The 16,952-nt window shown below is 55.0% G+C and overlaps 1 protein-coding gene across 7 annotated transcripts in view; it reads left to right on the forward strand.

Annotated features, from left to right (window-relative positions):
- The window catches only part of SYT17 (synaptotagmin 17), a 58,469-nt gene that overhangs the window by 21,085 nt on the left and 20,432 nt on the right, over window positions 1-16,952 (forward strand). For all 7 annotated transcript variants that reach the window (XM_055135809.1, XM_055135808.1, XM_055135804.1 and 4 more), the window contains 2 exons: window positions 13,161-13,281; window positions 16,057-16,212. In XM_055135809.1, coding sequence (XP_054991784.1) covers window positions 13,161-13,281; window positions 16,057-16,212 — 277 coding nt within the window. The remainder of the gene's footprint in view (window positions 1-13,160; window positions 13,282-16,056; window positions 16,213-16,952) is intronic.

Below are 16,952 nucleotides of genomic sequence, written 5' to 3' on the forward strand. Positions count from 1 at the left end.
AGGGCCCCAGAGGTCTGAGTGCATGAAGAGAAAGTTGAGAACCAGCAAATTGAATTTGTTAACTGTGCGTGTGAGTGTGTGTGTATGTATGCACGTGTTTGTATGTGTGTGCATGTGCGAGCGGGGGTGTGTGTGTGTGTGTGTGTGTGTGTGTGTGTGTGTGTGTGTGGTGATGGCAGGGCATTTGGCCCATACCAAGCTGTGCTCAGGGGTCACTCCTGGTAGGGTGCGGGGGACCTTGTGAGTTTCCAGAGCTTGAAGAAGCAGAGAACAAGCCCACCTGACTGTGACTGAGACCCTCCGCCCTGCGTTGGTGCCAGGGCTGCGGGGAAGGGCCAACAGGGAAACTTCTGGACTCATCGCCGTGTTCTGGTCTGGAATGAGAGTGGCAGACCCTGGGGTTGCTCTCGGCAAGCTCAGAATCTGTCTTCTGAGCGCTGGTACGCGTATTCATATATAAATTTTCTCTGGAGCAGAGGAAGCCACAAACAGAGAGTGACCCCCAGCCAGGGAGAAGCCTGTGGGCGTGGAGGGTCGTGGGCTGTTGCCCCACAGATTACCTTGAGGAGCCTGACAGTGGCGGGAGAGAACTCAAGGGTACTGCACCTGGTCCCCGGGGCACTGCCGGGTGTGACCCCACAACCGAAGAACGAGAGAGTCGACGGTGATAGAGAGAAGGTCGCCCGTCCCAAAGGCTCTGCGTTGTTCCCTGGCACAGAGCTTGTTGCAGAATACACCGTCCAGTCCAGCTTGTCTGTATTTGGAACTATCCATATCAAACTCGTGGGGGGACCCAGAGCAATAGTGCAGCGGGTGGGGCATTTGCCTTTCATGCGGCCAACCTGGGTTCGATCTGTGGCATCCCATATAGTTCCCCGAGCACCACCAGGAGAAAGTTCTGAGCTCAGAGCCAGGAGGAATCCCTGAGCACACCTGGTGAGGTCCAACAAGCAAACAAACAAAACAAACACACACACACAAAAAAAACAGATTTAAAAATCTTGGGGAGGGCTGGAGTGACAATACAATGGGGAGGGCATTTGCTTTGCATGTGGCCGACTCAGGTTTGATCCCCGGCATCCCACATGGTCCCCCGAGCAGGGCCAGGAGTGATTCCTCAGTGAGGAGCCAGGAGTAAGCCCTGAGCATCACTAGGCATGGCCCAAAAACCAAAAGAAAAAAATATCGGGGAGCAGGAGAGAAGGAAGCGGAGGTGGGGTGAGGAATCTGTCACCTCATGCCTGGTGTGTGGCCGTTATCTGCATCCAGACAGCAATTCCCCTCCTGGGATGCTCCCGTGCTCCTTGGCAGCCTGGACCACCCGGGAGTTGGCTCGGGGGATCCCCGGAGCCCGGGGGTGGGAGTCTGTGCTGTGATGGAGGTGCTGGAAGGTTCTGCGGGGGACCCCTGCCTGGACTTGCCTATTGGCGCTGGCAGAGGAGACTGCGGCGTGGCTGTGCCGTGGGGGTGCCAGAAACTGGTGGTGTTTGGGGGCGCCACTTGGGGCAGGAGGACACCCCGACTCTGTGCTCCTCCAAGTCCTCGCAGGGGGCTTCTGAGGCGACGGGGTGCGGCGGCTCGCGTGTTCACACCACGCCCACCGCCACGCAGGGCTGTTTGGTTGGAGCCAGCAGAAGAAGAACGTGCTTGGTGGAGTGTGTTTCCCGCCGGGAGGCTGGGTCTTTAGGGTCCCCCAAACCGCTTCACCCTGAGGTTCACCGGGCACAGATGTGTGACTGCAGAAGCCTGAAAGCCAGGGCCGCGGGCTGAGGGTCACCCCAGGTCAGGGAGAGCACCCCTGGGCCCCGTGCACTGCATTGGCCGAGGGCTGTGTGCCACGGGCACCTGCCCGTTCCTCCCCCCAAGACTGGTCCTGGCTGCCCGAAATTCACCCGGCCCCATCATTATCCCACTTCCCAGTGAAGGAAACTGAGGCCCAGCACGGCCCCGCAGGGCCTAGGCAGTGAAAGGCCCCTGTGCTCTGCGCCTGCGCCTGGCTTCCTGCTTCGGACAGGGCAGGAAGAGGCCGGACTCCGAGGCCGGGGCTTTGGGGTGCATCTGACCGTGTATGTGGGCCTCACCCGGGCCCCACACGTATATCTGCTTACAAGCGGCAAAGAGCGACTCCCGTAGTATCTTCCAATAATGTCATTTCCGTGGGTGACTGCTTGCAGCTGTCCAACCTGGGTTCGATCCCTGGCATCCCATATGATTCCCCTGAGCCTGCTAGCAGTGAGCCCTGAGTGCAGGGCGAGGAGTCACCCCTGAGCATCGCCAGGGGTGGCCCAAAAAACAAAAAGAGAAAAAATAATTATCGCAAGGGCTGGAGTGATAGCACAGCGATAGGGTGTTTGCCTTACACGCGGCCAACCCGGATTCGATCCCTGGTATCCCATAGGGTCCCCCGAGCACTGCCAGGAGTGATTCCTGAGTGCAGAGCCCAGGAGTAACCCCTGAGCATCTCTGGGTGTGACCCAAAAAGCAAAAAAAAAGGAAAAAAAAGAAAACTTATGACAGAGCAACAAAGATGGAGCACTGGGCAGTGGAGCAGCTTCTGCCCTGGACCATGGTACCTCAGTGACCCGGGGCACCTGCGCTCCACCCTCTGACGCTCTCTTCTGCTTAAGGAAGGGGAGCTTCTGGTGGGTAGTGCTGTGGCCGGCCTCGGGTGTCTGAGGGGCCAATGGTGGAGCCAGCTGGACCCTGGGCAGGGGCACTCTGGGGTCTGTGGCCCCGGCCAGCTGCAGGGAAGGGAGAAACGGCACAGTAATAGGAGCCCTGGCTCGGGGCTGGACGCTGTCCAGCTGTGCCCGCTCGAACCCACGGCAGCACTTGAACAACTCCGGAGGGTGGGTGTTCTTCCAGCCCCCTGGTACAGAAAACAGTGGCTGGGGAACCCGTAGGGCCCCACCGGGAGTGACAGCCTGGATTCACCAAAAGGCTCAGGGGGAGCTCAGCGAAGGGGTTTGTTCAAAGAAACAAACAAACAAAACCCCCCAAAATGGGGGCTAGAGCGATGGGACAGTGGGGAGGCTCCTAGCCTTGCACGCAGCCCACCGGGGGGCTGATCCCCAGCATCCCCTGAGCACCACGAGGAGTGATCCCTGAGCACAGAGCCAGGAGTCACCCCCTGAGCATTGCCAAGGTGTGACCCCAGACTAAAATAAAACAGGACAGAAAAGGACCAGAGTCCCGTTGGAGGGGATGGCTACCAGAAGCCAATCCCATCCCGTTTCTGCTCTGCGGGGCCACTCAGCAGCTGGAGCCCGCGCCCATTCAGAGTCACACATTCCCACGCCGTCTCGAGGCTGGGCACGGCTGCTCCTTCTGCCAGGGAGAAGGCAAGGGTGGGGGTGGGGGGGCTGATTCCCAATGGCAGCGCCAGGGCTGCCTGCAGGGCACAGGCCATCAGCGGAAGCCTTTCGCCCCCCACTGCCTCGGGTCTGACCCCTGGAAGTCCCTGACGTCCCCGCCACGGGCTTGAACCTGAGCCGGACACCGGGGCTTACACGGCGCCTGCTCAGGCCTGGCCCACCACCCTTCAGCCCTTTGGGGGTTGTTTTGTTTTTCTGTTTGTTTGGGGAGGGGACCTAGGGGGCCTTGGAGACTAGGGCACTCTTGACCTAGTGGAGGGTGGGGGACTGACCTTTCTCTCCTTCCTGCCTCAGCTCTGCACCCCAGCCCGCCCCCTCTCTCCCCTCCACTTCCCGTCCATATTGACCTCTTTGGTCAATCCATGTGCCTGCCCTCGGCCCCAACTCCGGCCCCCACTTCTTCGGGGAGTCTTAGGACGAGGAACCCCCCGCCACACACTCAGCCCTCCCCGTTCCCCCACCACACACACTCACACACACACTCACACACACTCATCCCTCCCCATTCCCCCATCACACACACACACTCACACACACTCGTCCCACCCCGTTCCCCCACCACACACACACACAGACACACACACTCACACACACACTCATCCCTCCCCGTTCCCCCACCACACACACACTCACACACACTCACACACACTCATCCCTCCCCATTCCCCCATCACACACACACACTCACACACTCACACACACTCATCCCACCCCGTTCCCCCACCACACACACACACTCACACACACACTCACACACACACACTCATCCCTCCCCATTCCCCCATCACACACACACTCACACACACTCATCCCTCTCCATTCCCCCATCACACACTCACACACACTCACACACACTCATCCCTCTCCATTCCCCCATCACACACTCACACACACTCACACACTCATCCCTCTCCATTCCCCCATCACACACACACACTCACACACACTCATCCCTCTCCATTCCCCCATCACACACACACTCACACACACTCACACACACACTAATCCCTCTCCATTCCATCACACACACACTCACACACACACACTCATCCCTCTCCATTCCCCATCACACACACACACTCACACACTAATCCCTCTCCATTCCATCACACACACACACACTCATCCCTCTCCATTCCCCCATCACACACACGCACACACTCCTCCCTCCCTGTTCCTACCACACACCCGCTCGTCCCACAGGGCTAATATAGTCACGATGTCCGTCATTCCCAAGTGGTCTCCGGCGCTGCGGGGCTCGGCCTCACTCCTGTCCCCCTGGCACCATCTCTCAGGGTCCCCATCTGCGGGTGCTGAGGAAGCACCTGCTGTGGCGAGCCCGGGACCCAGGGCCGCTGGGGGAATGTCGATACTGGGGAGCTGGGCCGGGGTCGGAGGGGCTGTGAGACCCTGCGGCAGAGAGGCGGGGGCGCTTCTGGGCGGAAATGGGCTGAGCTGGTAGTGGGGAGGGGTCTGGACCCTTCGGGCTGGAAGGGCCCTTTTAAAAATAATTTTTTTTAACACACACTTTTTGGGGAGTCACACCCGGCAATGTTTAGGGGTTACCTCTAGCTCTGCGCTCAGGAATCACACCTGGTGGAGCTCAGGGGGCATAGGGGATGCCGGGGATCGAACCCGGGTTGGCTGTGTGCAAGGCCAGCGCCCTACCCGATGTCCTATCGCTCCGGCCCCTCGAAGGTCTCCTCTGAGCTGGCAAAACTCCCGAGATTTATTCTCTGTGTGGGTCCTGCTCGCGTGGCTGCATCTCCCCGAGGGATTGGCCCTCTGCCTAGCTCTGTCCCCCGGGGGGTCCTGCGTTCTGGGCAGGGGGTGCTTAGGACACGGGGTTCACCCCTTACGCTGGGGCCCGTAGCAGCGCCTGGGCCTGCGCAGTCCTCTCCAGCGCTCCCCGCCACACACCTCGCGCGGGGCGTCTGTCGCGTTCAGGGCTGAGTCAACACAAGACGCTCCGACGTTGGGCGTCCAGTCCGGATGGCTGCTGAGCCCGAGACAAACGCTCACACGTATGCAAACATGTTGTAGAAACAACACAATAGAACAGAAACCTTGCTTCTCGCACTTTCCCAGGCAGGAGGTGAGCAGACCTTTCTCTCGGCCCCCGTCCCCCAGGGCCCGGCGGGCAGAAGGACGGGCACAAGCTCCGGAAGGAACCGGAAGCTCTACTCGTGCTCGTCACCCAAATATCAAGTCCTGGGGCTCCCAGGGCTGACCTTTGACAGGTCAGTCTGCGCCTGGGTGCCAGGGGTTAACCCGGGGCCAACCACCTGCAAGGTGCACACCTCCAGCCCTGCACTGTGTCTCTGGCCCACTGGGGATCCCCAGCCAGCAAGGCCCTGGGGTCACTGCTGGGCCCTGAAGTCGTGCTACTATCTGGGTGCTGCAGTGTGGGGGTAACTGGGAGTCACCCCACTGGTGCTGGGGGTCTCCAGGGCTTTTCCTGGTGAGGCTCATTTCGCGCTGCTGCAATCAAACCCGGGTTGTGTGCGTGTGAAAAATTACAAAGGTGGCACTCGCGAGCAGGGGAGACGCAATGGTGTGTCGTGTTGTTCTGTTGTCGGCGGGCTCTCGGGGCAGCTCTCTCTCGCACACGCCGCTCGAGTTCAGTGCTCTCGAGCCGCTGTGTATGGACCGGATCGGGACAGCTCGCTCCTCCTTGCTTCTGTGTGTGCCGCTGTGCTCTCTTCTCTCTGTCTCTCTGTCTCTGTCTCCGTAGTCTCTCCTCTGGTCTCTTCCGACCTCTCTGTCTCTGCTTCTGTGTCTTCTCTGTCTGTGTTGTCTCCTTCGCTTCTGTGTCTTCCCGTGTGTCTTCTGTGTCTTCTCTCTCTCCTGCTTTCTTCTTCTGTCTCCCCCCACTGCCCCCACAGTTTATGTAGCAAATTACATAGGGCGGTAACACAAAGGTGGGTTGAACATTAACAGATCCACCAAGAAGGGCAAGACCATTTCTCGAGGAGATTAAACAAAATCTCATCTAAGGAGATTACTAGGAGATCCGTTCAAGGGTGGGGTCCAAACAAGGGTGCGTCAGGGTGTGTCCCTTTCTTCCTTCCTCAGCTAGTAATCCGCTTAAATAGTTGTAGTAAATTTACTCCTAATATTTCTAGCCATGTCAGTCTGTATGAGCACAGTAAGAGATGTATCAGACTTAAAGTTCAGTTCTTCCTGAGGATATCTCACTATATATTCGAGACCACAGTCCTCAGGTCAGGTTAGTCTTCCTAACCCCAGCAGGGTCCTAGTCTCGTTGTTACTTTTGGATCATGACAGCATTTGTCTATGACCATGCTCTCAACTTATAGTTGAGTATCGTGGCGCTTTGGCCTGGCCCATTTTGATGCCAGGGTAGCTCACAGCTTGCCCTGGGTCCATTCCGTCCCTCGTCGGGGGCACTAGGAACTAAGGGCAACTGAGTGGAGAAAGCAGATGCCCGGGAGTAAATATTATTGGAGTCAATCAGCTCCCAAGTTACAAAGCATATCATTAACTCTCTTCCTGTGTCCATACAGAAAGGACATTGCTTTAAGGTAAACTAAGGTCCCTGCGGCAAGGCTAAAAGGACAAACCCCATGTTATCCTGCATGTGCGCGCCAGACACACCCCCCAGCAGCCATACTCTCTCCCAGCCCCCTCACAAGCCTTTCTTAGAAAGATGGGGCCGGAGTGATAGGACAGCAGAGAGGGTGCTTGCCTTGCAGGCGGCCGACCTGAGTTTGAATCCCGGCACCCCATAGGGTCCCCCAATGAGCAGGGCCAGGAGTAAGCCCTAAGCACGGCCAGGTGTGACCTAAAAAGCAAAAAAAAAAAAAAAAAAAAGTCCTAAGGTGCAGACCACAGCGAGGAAGTGGACGCGTTCAACTGCTTTTATGGTGCTGCTTACCACATAATGTGGTTCAAAAACACAAAAAGCGAGACCAGACCCAGCCAGGGCAGGTCGGCTGGTCATCCGCCGTCCTTCCCACACCAGGGCCAGCAGGTGGTTCGCCGCGCTGACCTCACTGCACTGACCGAGTTCATCAGTTTCCGCCCGCAGCTGTGAAAAGCCGGGAAATGAGAGACTTAGCAGAAAGGTGCCGCCTGGCGTGAGCCTGAGCCGGGGAGTGGGCACAGGTGCCCGTTGCTTTGGAGACCTTCGCGGGAGTCGGCAGGAAACGGGCGGGCGGCTGTCTCCCCCAGGAAGTGTCTTTTGTTCCCCCAATGGTTTTCTTTGATTTCCTTCGTATTGATTGGGGCTAAGCTGTGTTCCGAGCTGAGGGGAAAGAGAGCGTTTGTCTGGGGACGGGCCTGACGGCGGGGGCACAGAGGGCAGCCAGCAGCCTCAGGGGGTCCCTTCGGGGTTCGTTTGAGTAACTCACGGCTGGTCTGTTTCGGTTCTCTGGAGCCCACCAAAGTCAACTCAGCAGGCTCCTGAAAAAGGAAATAAGGGAAAAGGGGTCCTGCCCCAGCTTTTTTTTTTTTTTGGCTTTTTTAGGTCACACCCGGCGATGCTCAGGGGTTACTCCTGGCTCATGCACTCAGGAATTACTCCTGGTGGTGCTTGGGGGACCCTATGGGATGCTGGGAATCGGACCTGGGTTGGCCGCATTGTTTTTCTTTTTTTTTAAAAAAATTTTTTAAATTTGGGGCTGGAGTGATAGCACAGCGGGTAGGGCGTTTGCCTTGCATGCAGTTCGACGCGGGTTTGATTCCCAGCATCCCATTTGGTCCCCTGAGCACCGCCAGGAGTAATTCCTGAGTGCAGAGCCAGGAGTAACCCCTGTGCATCGCCAAGTGTGACCCAAAAAGGAAAAAAAATTAAACTTTGTTTTCATGAAGTTGTTCACAGTAATTGATTACATTCAATATTTCGACGCCACCTTCCCACCACCACTCAAGCCTGCCCCACAGGCAGATGCTAAATAATTTATTTTGTATTGCTTGTTATGAATAGTACGAGTTGTCTACTATTGGAATTCTCAAATTTTAAATAATGGGGGTCCGGAGACATCTCTGCAGCGAGCTGTTCCCTTCTGAGAGTCACTTGCGGATCGTGGCTGTTCATGCATTTTAACAGTGCCCGGAGGCAGTTTGTTACCCCTAGCCTTCGATGCCAGGGGGTGCGTGACCGTCCTCAAGCCTGGGGCCTGTGTCAGCTGGGACAGGGCAGCCATCAGCAGCGACTGGTGACCCCTGGTCACCTGCACTGAAGTTGATTCCGGTGCTGTGAATCGCGTGAGCCAGGCTGGGGTATGGTCTGTTCCTTGGTGGGGACAAGAAAGCATCTGAAAATAACCTAGCTGGGGCTGGGGCCATAGCACAGCGGGTAAAGTGCTCGCCTTTCATGCCGCCGATCCCGGTTCAATCCCCAGGCATCCCCTAGGGTCCTCCGAGCACTGCCAGGAGAAATTCCTGAGTGCAGAGGCAGAAATAACCCCTGAGCATCGCACTCAGGAATCACTCCTGGCGGTGCTCGGGGGACCCTATGGGATGCCAGGGATTGAACCCAGGTTGGCTGCGTGCAAGGTAAACACCCTCCCCGCTGCACTATCGCTCCAGCCCTGAAAGTTGCTAGGTGGAGGTCAAAGGGCAGTGTTGGGGCTGCAGTTCTCGGGCCGAGGGATCTTTAGGGGTCTCTCCTCAGCCGAATCCCAGCCTGTCACCTGGGCCACCAGTTGTTATTTCGCTATTCATCCAGGAGTGACCTTTTGGGCTGGACCCACCTTTGGGCTACTGTGAACTGTGCTGCCATCAACTTTAGGGTTCAGGGCTTGAGGGGTTTCTGTTTGCTTGTTTGTTTGGGGGCCACACCCGGCAGTGCTCAGGGATTGAACACCGGCCTCAGCTGTGCGTCAAGGCAAGCTCCGGCCCGCTGTCCTGTCCCTCAGGCCCCGGGTTTGGGGCCTTGATTCATCTGGTCTCCTGGGTCCCCAGCACAGAGTGGGTGATCTGGGCCGTGTGGTCATTCCGGGCCCACTTTTCTTTTCTTTCTTTTTTTTTTCACGTACCACTATTGTTTATCCTAGGAAATGCAGGGTGGCAAGATAATTTAACAAATTCTTTATAATATAATCAGACGTTTGAACAATTTTGTGCCTCTTTCCTTCTCCCCAATATTTAGATGGACCTTCTACAGTTAAAAAATTAAAATATGGGGCTGAAAAAAAGATAAATAAATAAATAAATAAAATACGGGGCTGGAGCGATAGCACCGCAAGTAGGGCATTTGCCTTGCATGCGGCCAACCCCAGTTTGATTCCCAGCATCCCATATGGTCCCCTGAGCACCGCCATGAGTAATTCCTGTAATTCCTGAGTGTAGAGCCAGGAGTAACCCCTGTGCATTGCCGGGTGTAACCCAAGAAGAAAAAAAAAAAAGTTGAGCTTTGTGTTTATATACAAAAAATTTATATTTCCCTCTAAGATTGGTTGCCTCCTACTTTGACCCCTGTCAAATGTGGTGCAGTAATCCTGGAATATGGGTAGATTATGTGGTTTGAAGTATCACGGGGCCACATTTGTGACTGCGTGGTCCAGGAATAGATCCACTTGTGGGTGATGGTTGGCCCGAGTGCGTGGAGAGTGGCCGTGAGTGTGGCGGCGGCCGAGTTGTGGAGGTTTTTGGCTGCCGGGGCTGGGTCCCTTGGGGGGACCCACCCCCCCTTTGGGGCGCCCCAAGTGAAACAGCCTCGAGTGGGGTGGCATGGTTATGGCGAGCATCATGTTGTTCCCTCCCGGGAGAGTAGGATGTTGGACTTGGACGGTGGCCGATGACGTGGTTATTTGGAGGCTTGGCTGGGCTCGATGGTCTTCACCTAGAACGTGGACAGGACATTCGTGATGGTCAGGGTCGGGAAGCAGGACATGAAAACTTCTGAATAAATGCTGATGAAATGAATCGAGGCACCCTTTGATACCGTTTGGTTTGTTTTTATTTTTGCCAATGGGTCCCCAACTTCTAGACGTGCCAAGGGGTCACCCCGAGACCCTGCACTGGCTGGCCCTGAGGGGTTCCTTCCCTGGAAACACCCCAGGAAATCTTTGCTGGGTGGAAGGGGGTGACCATGTGCCGGCATAAGGTCACTCCCTACCCGTCTCTCAGGCTCAGGGTATCAATGATTATCTCTGTGCTCACATATATAACATGTGTGAGGACCTTTACAGGTCAGAGAGCAAAGGCAGCTGACTTTTTTGTTATTTGTCCCAAATGGGCCATCCACCCCCCCTTCTCTGTGTCACCCCTTTAGGGCAGCATTTCTCAGTCTTTTTTCCAACCATGGCCCCTTTCCAATCTATTCATTCGGTTGCCCTGAGTGCTACTAGCTGGCTCCCTAGTCTTGTGCCAAGGCCCTCCATTGGCATGACTTTCACCTGTGAACCCCTTGGAATCCTTGGGGCCCACAGAGGTGGGGAATTGTGACCTGTGACTTTCATCCCAGTGTTTCTCTGACTAGACACTTTTGCCATTAGAGTGCATGGACAGATGGGTCGGTGGATGGATGGATGGATGGATGGATGGATGGATGGATGGATGGATGGATGGATGGATGGATGGATGGGTTGATGGATGGATGGATAGATGGATCGATGGATCGATGGATCGATGGGTGGGTGGATGGATGGATGGATGGATGGATGGTTGGATGATGGATGGATGGATGGATGGATGGATGGATGGATGGTTGGATGATGGATGGATGGATGGTTTGATAGGTGGGTGGGTGGGTGAATGGATGGATGATGGATGGATGGACGGACGGATAGGTGGGTGGATGGATAGATTGATGGACGGTGGATAGATGGATGGACACATGCATGGATAGGCAGATGGGTGCATGGATAGGTGGATGGATGGATGATTAGATGAATAGATAGGTGGAGGAAAGGCAAAATATTGATACTGTTACAATTGCATGGATCTGTAGATTCACTGTGCCAGTCTATTTCATTTGTACATGGTTGAAATTTTCAGATGTTTCATTCTTTATGCTTATTTGTGTTGGTGGGGGCTGGGATTGAACCTGGTCCTGACCCATGCAGAGCGAGGAGTCTGCACCCTCAGGCCTTTCAGACAAGGCCAAGCCGTGGTGGCTCCAGGATGGGGCCCTGGGAGACCCTCTCGGGACCTGGGTGTGCTTTAGCAGAGCGTGTCTGGCCAGAGCCTACTGGTAGGGAGGAGTCAGCCTCTCTGGTCGAGATGCCAGGTGGCCACTTTCTCGCTGGGTGGCCCTGAGCAAGGTGCCCCTCGGAGCCGCTGTGGCCTCGCTTGGTGTGGTCTCGAACTCGGGCTCCAATCTCACAGCCGCCCCGTGAAGCCGGGCACAATCCTGTGAAGAGCTGCGTGCTGTGTTGTCCACGGAGCACCCGGGCACCACTGCGGCCCTGTGCTGCCTTTGTGTTGTTGCGGCTGATGAGTGTGTTCAGAGCAAAAAGAACGGAGAGACAGAGTCAGAGCCAGAGACAGAGGGAGGGAAGGCACAGGTTCAAGGAAATACAAGAGGACTTGGACAGATAGTACCGCAGGGAAGGTTCTTGCTTTGCACATGTTTGACCCGAGTTCAATCCCCAGCATCCCATAGGATCCCCTGAGCACTGCCAGGGGTAATTCCTGAGTGCAGAGCCAGGAGTAAGTTCCAATTACTAATCATCAGGTGTGACAAAAAACATTAAAAAAAAAAAGACAGGGGGCTGGAGCGATAGCATAGCGGGTAGAATGTTTGCCTTGCACTCGGCCGACCCATGTTCGATTCCCAGCATCCCATATGGTCCCCTGAGCACCGCTAGGAGTAATTCCTGAGTGCATGAGCCAGGAGTAACCCCTGTGCATTGCCAGGTGTGACCCAAAAAAACAACAAAAAATTTTTAAAAAAGGGGCTGGAGCAATAGCACAGCGGGTAGGGCGTTTGCCTTGCACGCGGCCGACCCGGGTTCGATTCCCAGCATCCCATATGGTCCCCTGAGCACTGCCAGGGGTGATTCCTGAGTGCAGAGCCAGGAGTAACCTCTGTGCATCGCCAGGGTGTGACCCAAAAAGCAAATAAATAAATAAATAAAAAGAAATAAAAAGAAAGACAGAATGAGAGAGAGAAAAAGAGAGAGAAAGAAAGAGGAAAAGGAAGGAAGGAAAGGAGGAAGAAACGGTAAGGGGAGGAAAAGGAAAGGGCATCCACTGATAAATAAAAGCAAGGAAGGTAGGGAGAGAGGGAGGGAAGGAAGAAGAAAGGAAGGAGAGAGGGAGGGAGGAAGGAAGAAAGGAAGGAGGAAGGAAGGGAGGGAGGGAGAAGGAAGGAAGGAAGGAAGGAAGGGAGGGAGGGAAGGAGGAGGAAGGGAGAAAGGAAGGGAGGGAGTGAGGGAGGAGGAAGGGAGGAAGGGAGGAAGGGAGGAGGAAGGGAGGAAGGAAGGGAGGGAGGAAGGAGGAAGGAAGGGAGGGAGGGAGGGAGGGAGGGAGGAGGAAGGGAGGAAGGAAGGGAGGGAGGAAGGAGGAAGGAAGGGAGGGAGGGAGGGAGGGAGGAGGAAGGGAAGAAGGAAGGGAGGGAGGAAGGAGGAAGGAAGGAAGGAAGGAAGTGAGTGAAGGAGGGAGGAGGAAGAGAAGAAGGAAGGGAGGGAGGAGGAAGGGAGGAAGGAGGGAGGGAGGGAGGAAGGAAGGAAGGGAGGGAGGAAGGAGGAAGAGAGGAAGGAAGGAAGGAGTGAGGAAGGAGGGAGAGGAATGTCCCGTCCCATGAAGGCCAGGCAGGCGTGAGCTGCCGGAAGTCGCCAAGGCTGCGTGCTTCCCTCCCGTTTTCTTCCTCCGCAGAATGAGGTGGAGCTGGGGGAGCTGCTGCTGTCTCTGAATTACCTCCCCAGCGCCGGGAGACTGAACGTCGACGTCATTCGAGCCAAGCAGCTTCTGCAGACCGACGTGAGCCAGGGTTCAGGTACAGCCTCCTCTCCCCAGACACGTCCTTTCCTTTTTAAAATGGACACAAGGAACCCGCTTTCTTTGCTTGCGCCCTGGATACTGTTACTGTGAGCACAGACAGAATCGAGAACTGGGATGCGAGACCAAGAAGGAAGGAAAGGCCAGAGTGATGGGGGATGAGGGGGTTCCTTCAGGCGCTGATCCAGATTCAACTCCTGGCACCCCGTCTTGTCCCCTGAGCTGTGCCAAGAGTGATCCTTGAACACAGAGCCAGGAGTAAGCCCTGAACAGCTGTGTGTGTGTGTGTGTGTGTGTGTGAGAGAGAGAGAGAGAGAGAGAGAGAGAGAGAGAGAGAGAGAGAGAGAGAGAGAGGGAGGGAGGGAGGGAGGGAGGGAGGGAGAGGGAAGAGAGGGAGAAAGAGGGAGAGGGAGAGAGAGAGGGAGAGAGAGGAGAGAGGAGGGAGGTAGGAGAGAGAGGAGAGAAGGAGAAGAGAGGAGAGAAAGAGAAGAGAGAGGAGAGGAGAGAGAATGGAGAGAAGAGAGAAAGGAGAGAGAGGGAGAGGGAGGAGAGAGAGGAGAGAAAAAAGAGACAGGGGGAAAGAGAAAGAGGAGAGAGAGAGGAGAGAGGCAGGAGAGAGGTGGGGGGAGAGAGTGAGTAAACTGATGAGCCGATGCTCTTAAGCGGAGGCTGGCTGTGTATCTAACTCGGCAATCAACCGCAGTTGTGGAAAGGTTGAAAACCACCAACCACCGGCCTTGATTATCACTGCCGGTCTGTGGGCTGGTCAGCAGGACAGGCTCCACTGAAGAAGGCTGATCAAGGCAGCCTCCCTTGAACTGGGGGTTTGAGCAGCCGGGGATGAGCACTCCCTGGAATCAGATTCAACCCGAGGGAGTTCCTTGGTGGTGGTGGTGGTGGGGTGTCCCAAAGCTGTGCCTGCAATGGGGGCGCCATGCTGCAGGGGGCGGTATTGTGCACCGGTCGTGCCTTCTGGTCAGTCTAGCCGGGAGGGAGGGGCAGGGTTTTCTCCCGTTTCATTCCCCAGGGAGCCATCCGTCTTTCTCAATCCCAGCTCTGCGAGGACTGGCACTCAGAGCGTCCCTCAGAAACCAAGTGGCGCATGGCTCCTAATGAAGAGGGACAGGTTACATTCCGCTCCGCGCCGTGCCGTTCCTCCCGCGGCCGTGAGGGTTATTATGGGAGAGCCGCCAGGGAGCTCTGGCTCCCTCCCGGAGACAGAAATACTGTCTGCTCCGAGTGCCGTCGCTGAAATAAATTACCTTTGCTAGAAGGCGACAGCTGAATTCAGAAGCCGACTTGCCTGCTCAGAAGCCGCCTTGTGAAAATAGAGGCTTCAAAGGGGACCGGGATCAAGGCTGGGAGTTTCATTAGGGCTGTGTGATCAAATGGCACAGGAGTCTGGAGTCAGACTTCTTGCAGCTTTATTCTAGTGCCCCGATGTACGAATGATGTGGTCGTAGGAAGTTACTTAACCGCTTATAATCCTCAATCTGTCCATCTGAAAGATGGGCTCAACGGCATTTCTCTCTTTGGACGGCTTAAACCAGTATTATAGAATAGGCGTGAGTCTTTTGTGAGCTGTAACCTGATCAAAGAATAAGAGCTATCATTCTTTCCATCTGTGAGTTATGGACGTCCCAGCATGGTAATGGGTTTCCAGGGACAGAAAGCCAGGATTGGGGCCAGAGTGATGGCACACAACAGGTAGGGTGTTTGCCTTGCACACAGCTGGTCAGGGTTCGATCCCCGCCACTCCATGGAGCCAGGGGTGATTCCCCAAGTGCAGAGCCAGAAGTACAGCCTGAGACTGCTGGCATGACCCCAAAGATACAGATAGACAAACAAGAATGAAATAAAAGCTAGAATTGACATTGACACGGGGTCTGCCTTTTCCGCCACTAGCCAGGTAGTAAATAAATATTTGTCATCTTGAATTCTCAGCTTCTTCATCTGTAAAATGAAAACAATGCCTGATTTAGGAGAGGGGAATCAATAATATTGAATAACCAGAGGAAGAGAGAATGGGAACAGATGATAAGGATGTGGATGGGGGAGTTATAGAAGGAGGGAGAGAAGGATGGAGGGATGGGGAAAAGGATGATCAAATCGAGGGGTGGATGCCTGGGTTCATAGAATCCATGGGTTCATTTCAAAAGTAGATGTTAGGATGAGTAGTAGGGTCAAAGCGATAACACAGTGGGGAGGGCATTTGCCTTGCATGTGGCCGACCTGGGTTCTATCCCCAGCATCCCATATGGTCCCCCAGCATCCCATATGGTCCCCCGAGCATCACCAGGAATAATTCTTTTTTTTTTTTTTTGCTTTTTGGGTCACACCCAGCAATGCACAGGGGTCACTCCTGGCTCATGCACTCAGGAATCACCCCTGGCGGTGCTCAGGGGACCATATGGGATGCTGGGATTTGAACCCGGGTCAGCCACGTGCAAGGCAAACGCCCTACCCGCTGTGCTATCACTCCAGCCCCACCACCAGGAATAATTCTTGAGTGCAGAGCCAGGAGTAATCCCTGAGCATCATCAGGTGTGACCCAAAAACAAACAAACGAATGAGTAGGTAATTGGACTGTCATATGTAAGGAAAATTGGATGGATGGATGACAGAAAGAATGGGGTAGTGGATTGATAAAAGGATGTCAAAGTGAAATGTGGAGGGGTCCGTAAATGCACATTTGGGTGGATGGATGGCACGTTGAGTGGATGGAGACGTTGGATGGCTTCCAGCATTCTCTGATGCTGTGTCCAATTCTCAGACCCCTTTGTGAAAATCCAGCTGGTCCATGGACTCAAACTGGTGAAAACCAAGAAGACGTCCTTCTTGAGAGGAACAATCGATCCTTTCTACAACGAGTCCTTCAGCTTCAAAGTTCCCCAAGAAGAACTGGAGAATGCCAGCCTCGTGTTCACAGGTAGGTTCCATTCCAGAGCCGGATGGACTCCAGGTGAGATGTGTGTGACCTCCTGCCCCAAGGGAGAGAGGCATGACCTGAAGGAACAAGACAATGACAGGAAAGACCCTCGTGCCCGGGACAACCAGCTTCCTGAGCTGGAAGCGGGGTGATCACAGCCCGAACCACTCGTGGCCTTGAGCACGACTCCCAGAGTCATTTAGTACCAGGGTCCCGGTGTAAACTTGATGTGCGGGCACTTCACCTAATAACCGGATCCTTGGGCCACTCCCATAAGCGCGTGAAGCCTTTGTTTCTCCATTGGTCAAATATGGACAGTGACGGTACTCGGTCCCCTAGGTATATGCCTTGAGCTCAAGGCATATATACCTAGGGGACCTCTGGCCTGAAAGATGAGCGCCCAATGTGTCCACTGTAGTTCGGGCACCAGGGTTTACTGTCGAGTGTGGAAAACAGAGATAAACAGGGCCCGAGCGATAGTACAGAGGGTAGGGGGTTTGCCTTGCATGCAGCCGACCCGGGTTCGATCCCCGGCATCCCATTTGGTCCCTCTGAGCACTGCCAGGAGTGATTCCTGAGTGCAGAGCCAGGAGTAACCCCTGAGCATCGCTGGGTGTGACCCAAAAAGCAAAAAAAAAAAAAAAAAAACCCAACAACAACAAAAACCAAAACAAAAAAACAAACAAAAAACTCAGAATAAACAGAATTGCCTCAGTGCTCAGAGGGGAGGGTCGTGAAGG

Source organism: Sorex araneus, chromosome 4 (assembly GCF_027595985.1).
Source record: "Sorex araneus isolate mSorAra2 chromosome 4, mSorAra2.pri, whole genome shotgun sequence".
NCBI classification, from domain to species: domain Eukaryota; kingdom Metazoa; phylum Chordata; class Mammalia; order Eulipotyphla; family Soricidae; genus Sorex; species Sorex araneus.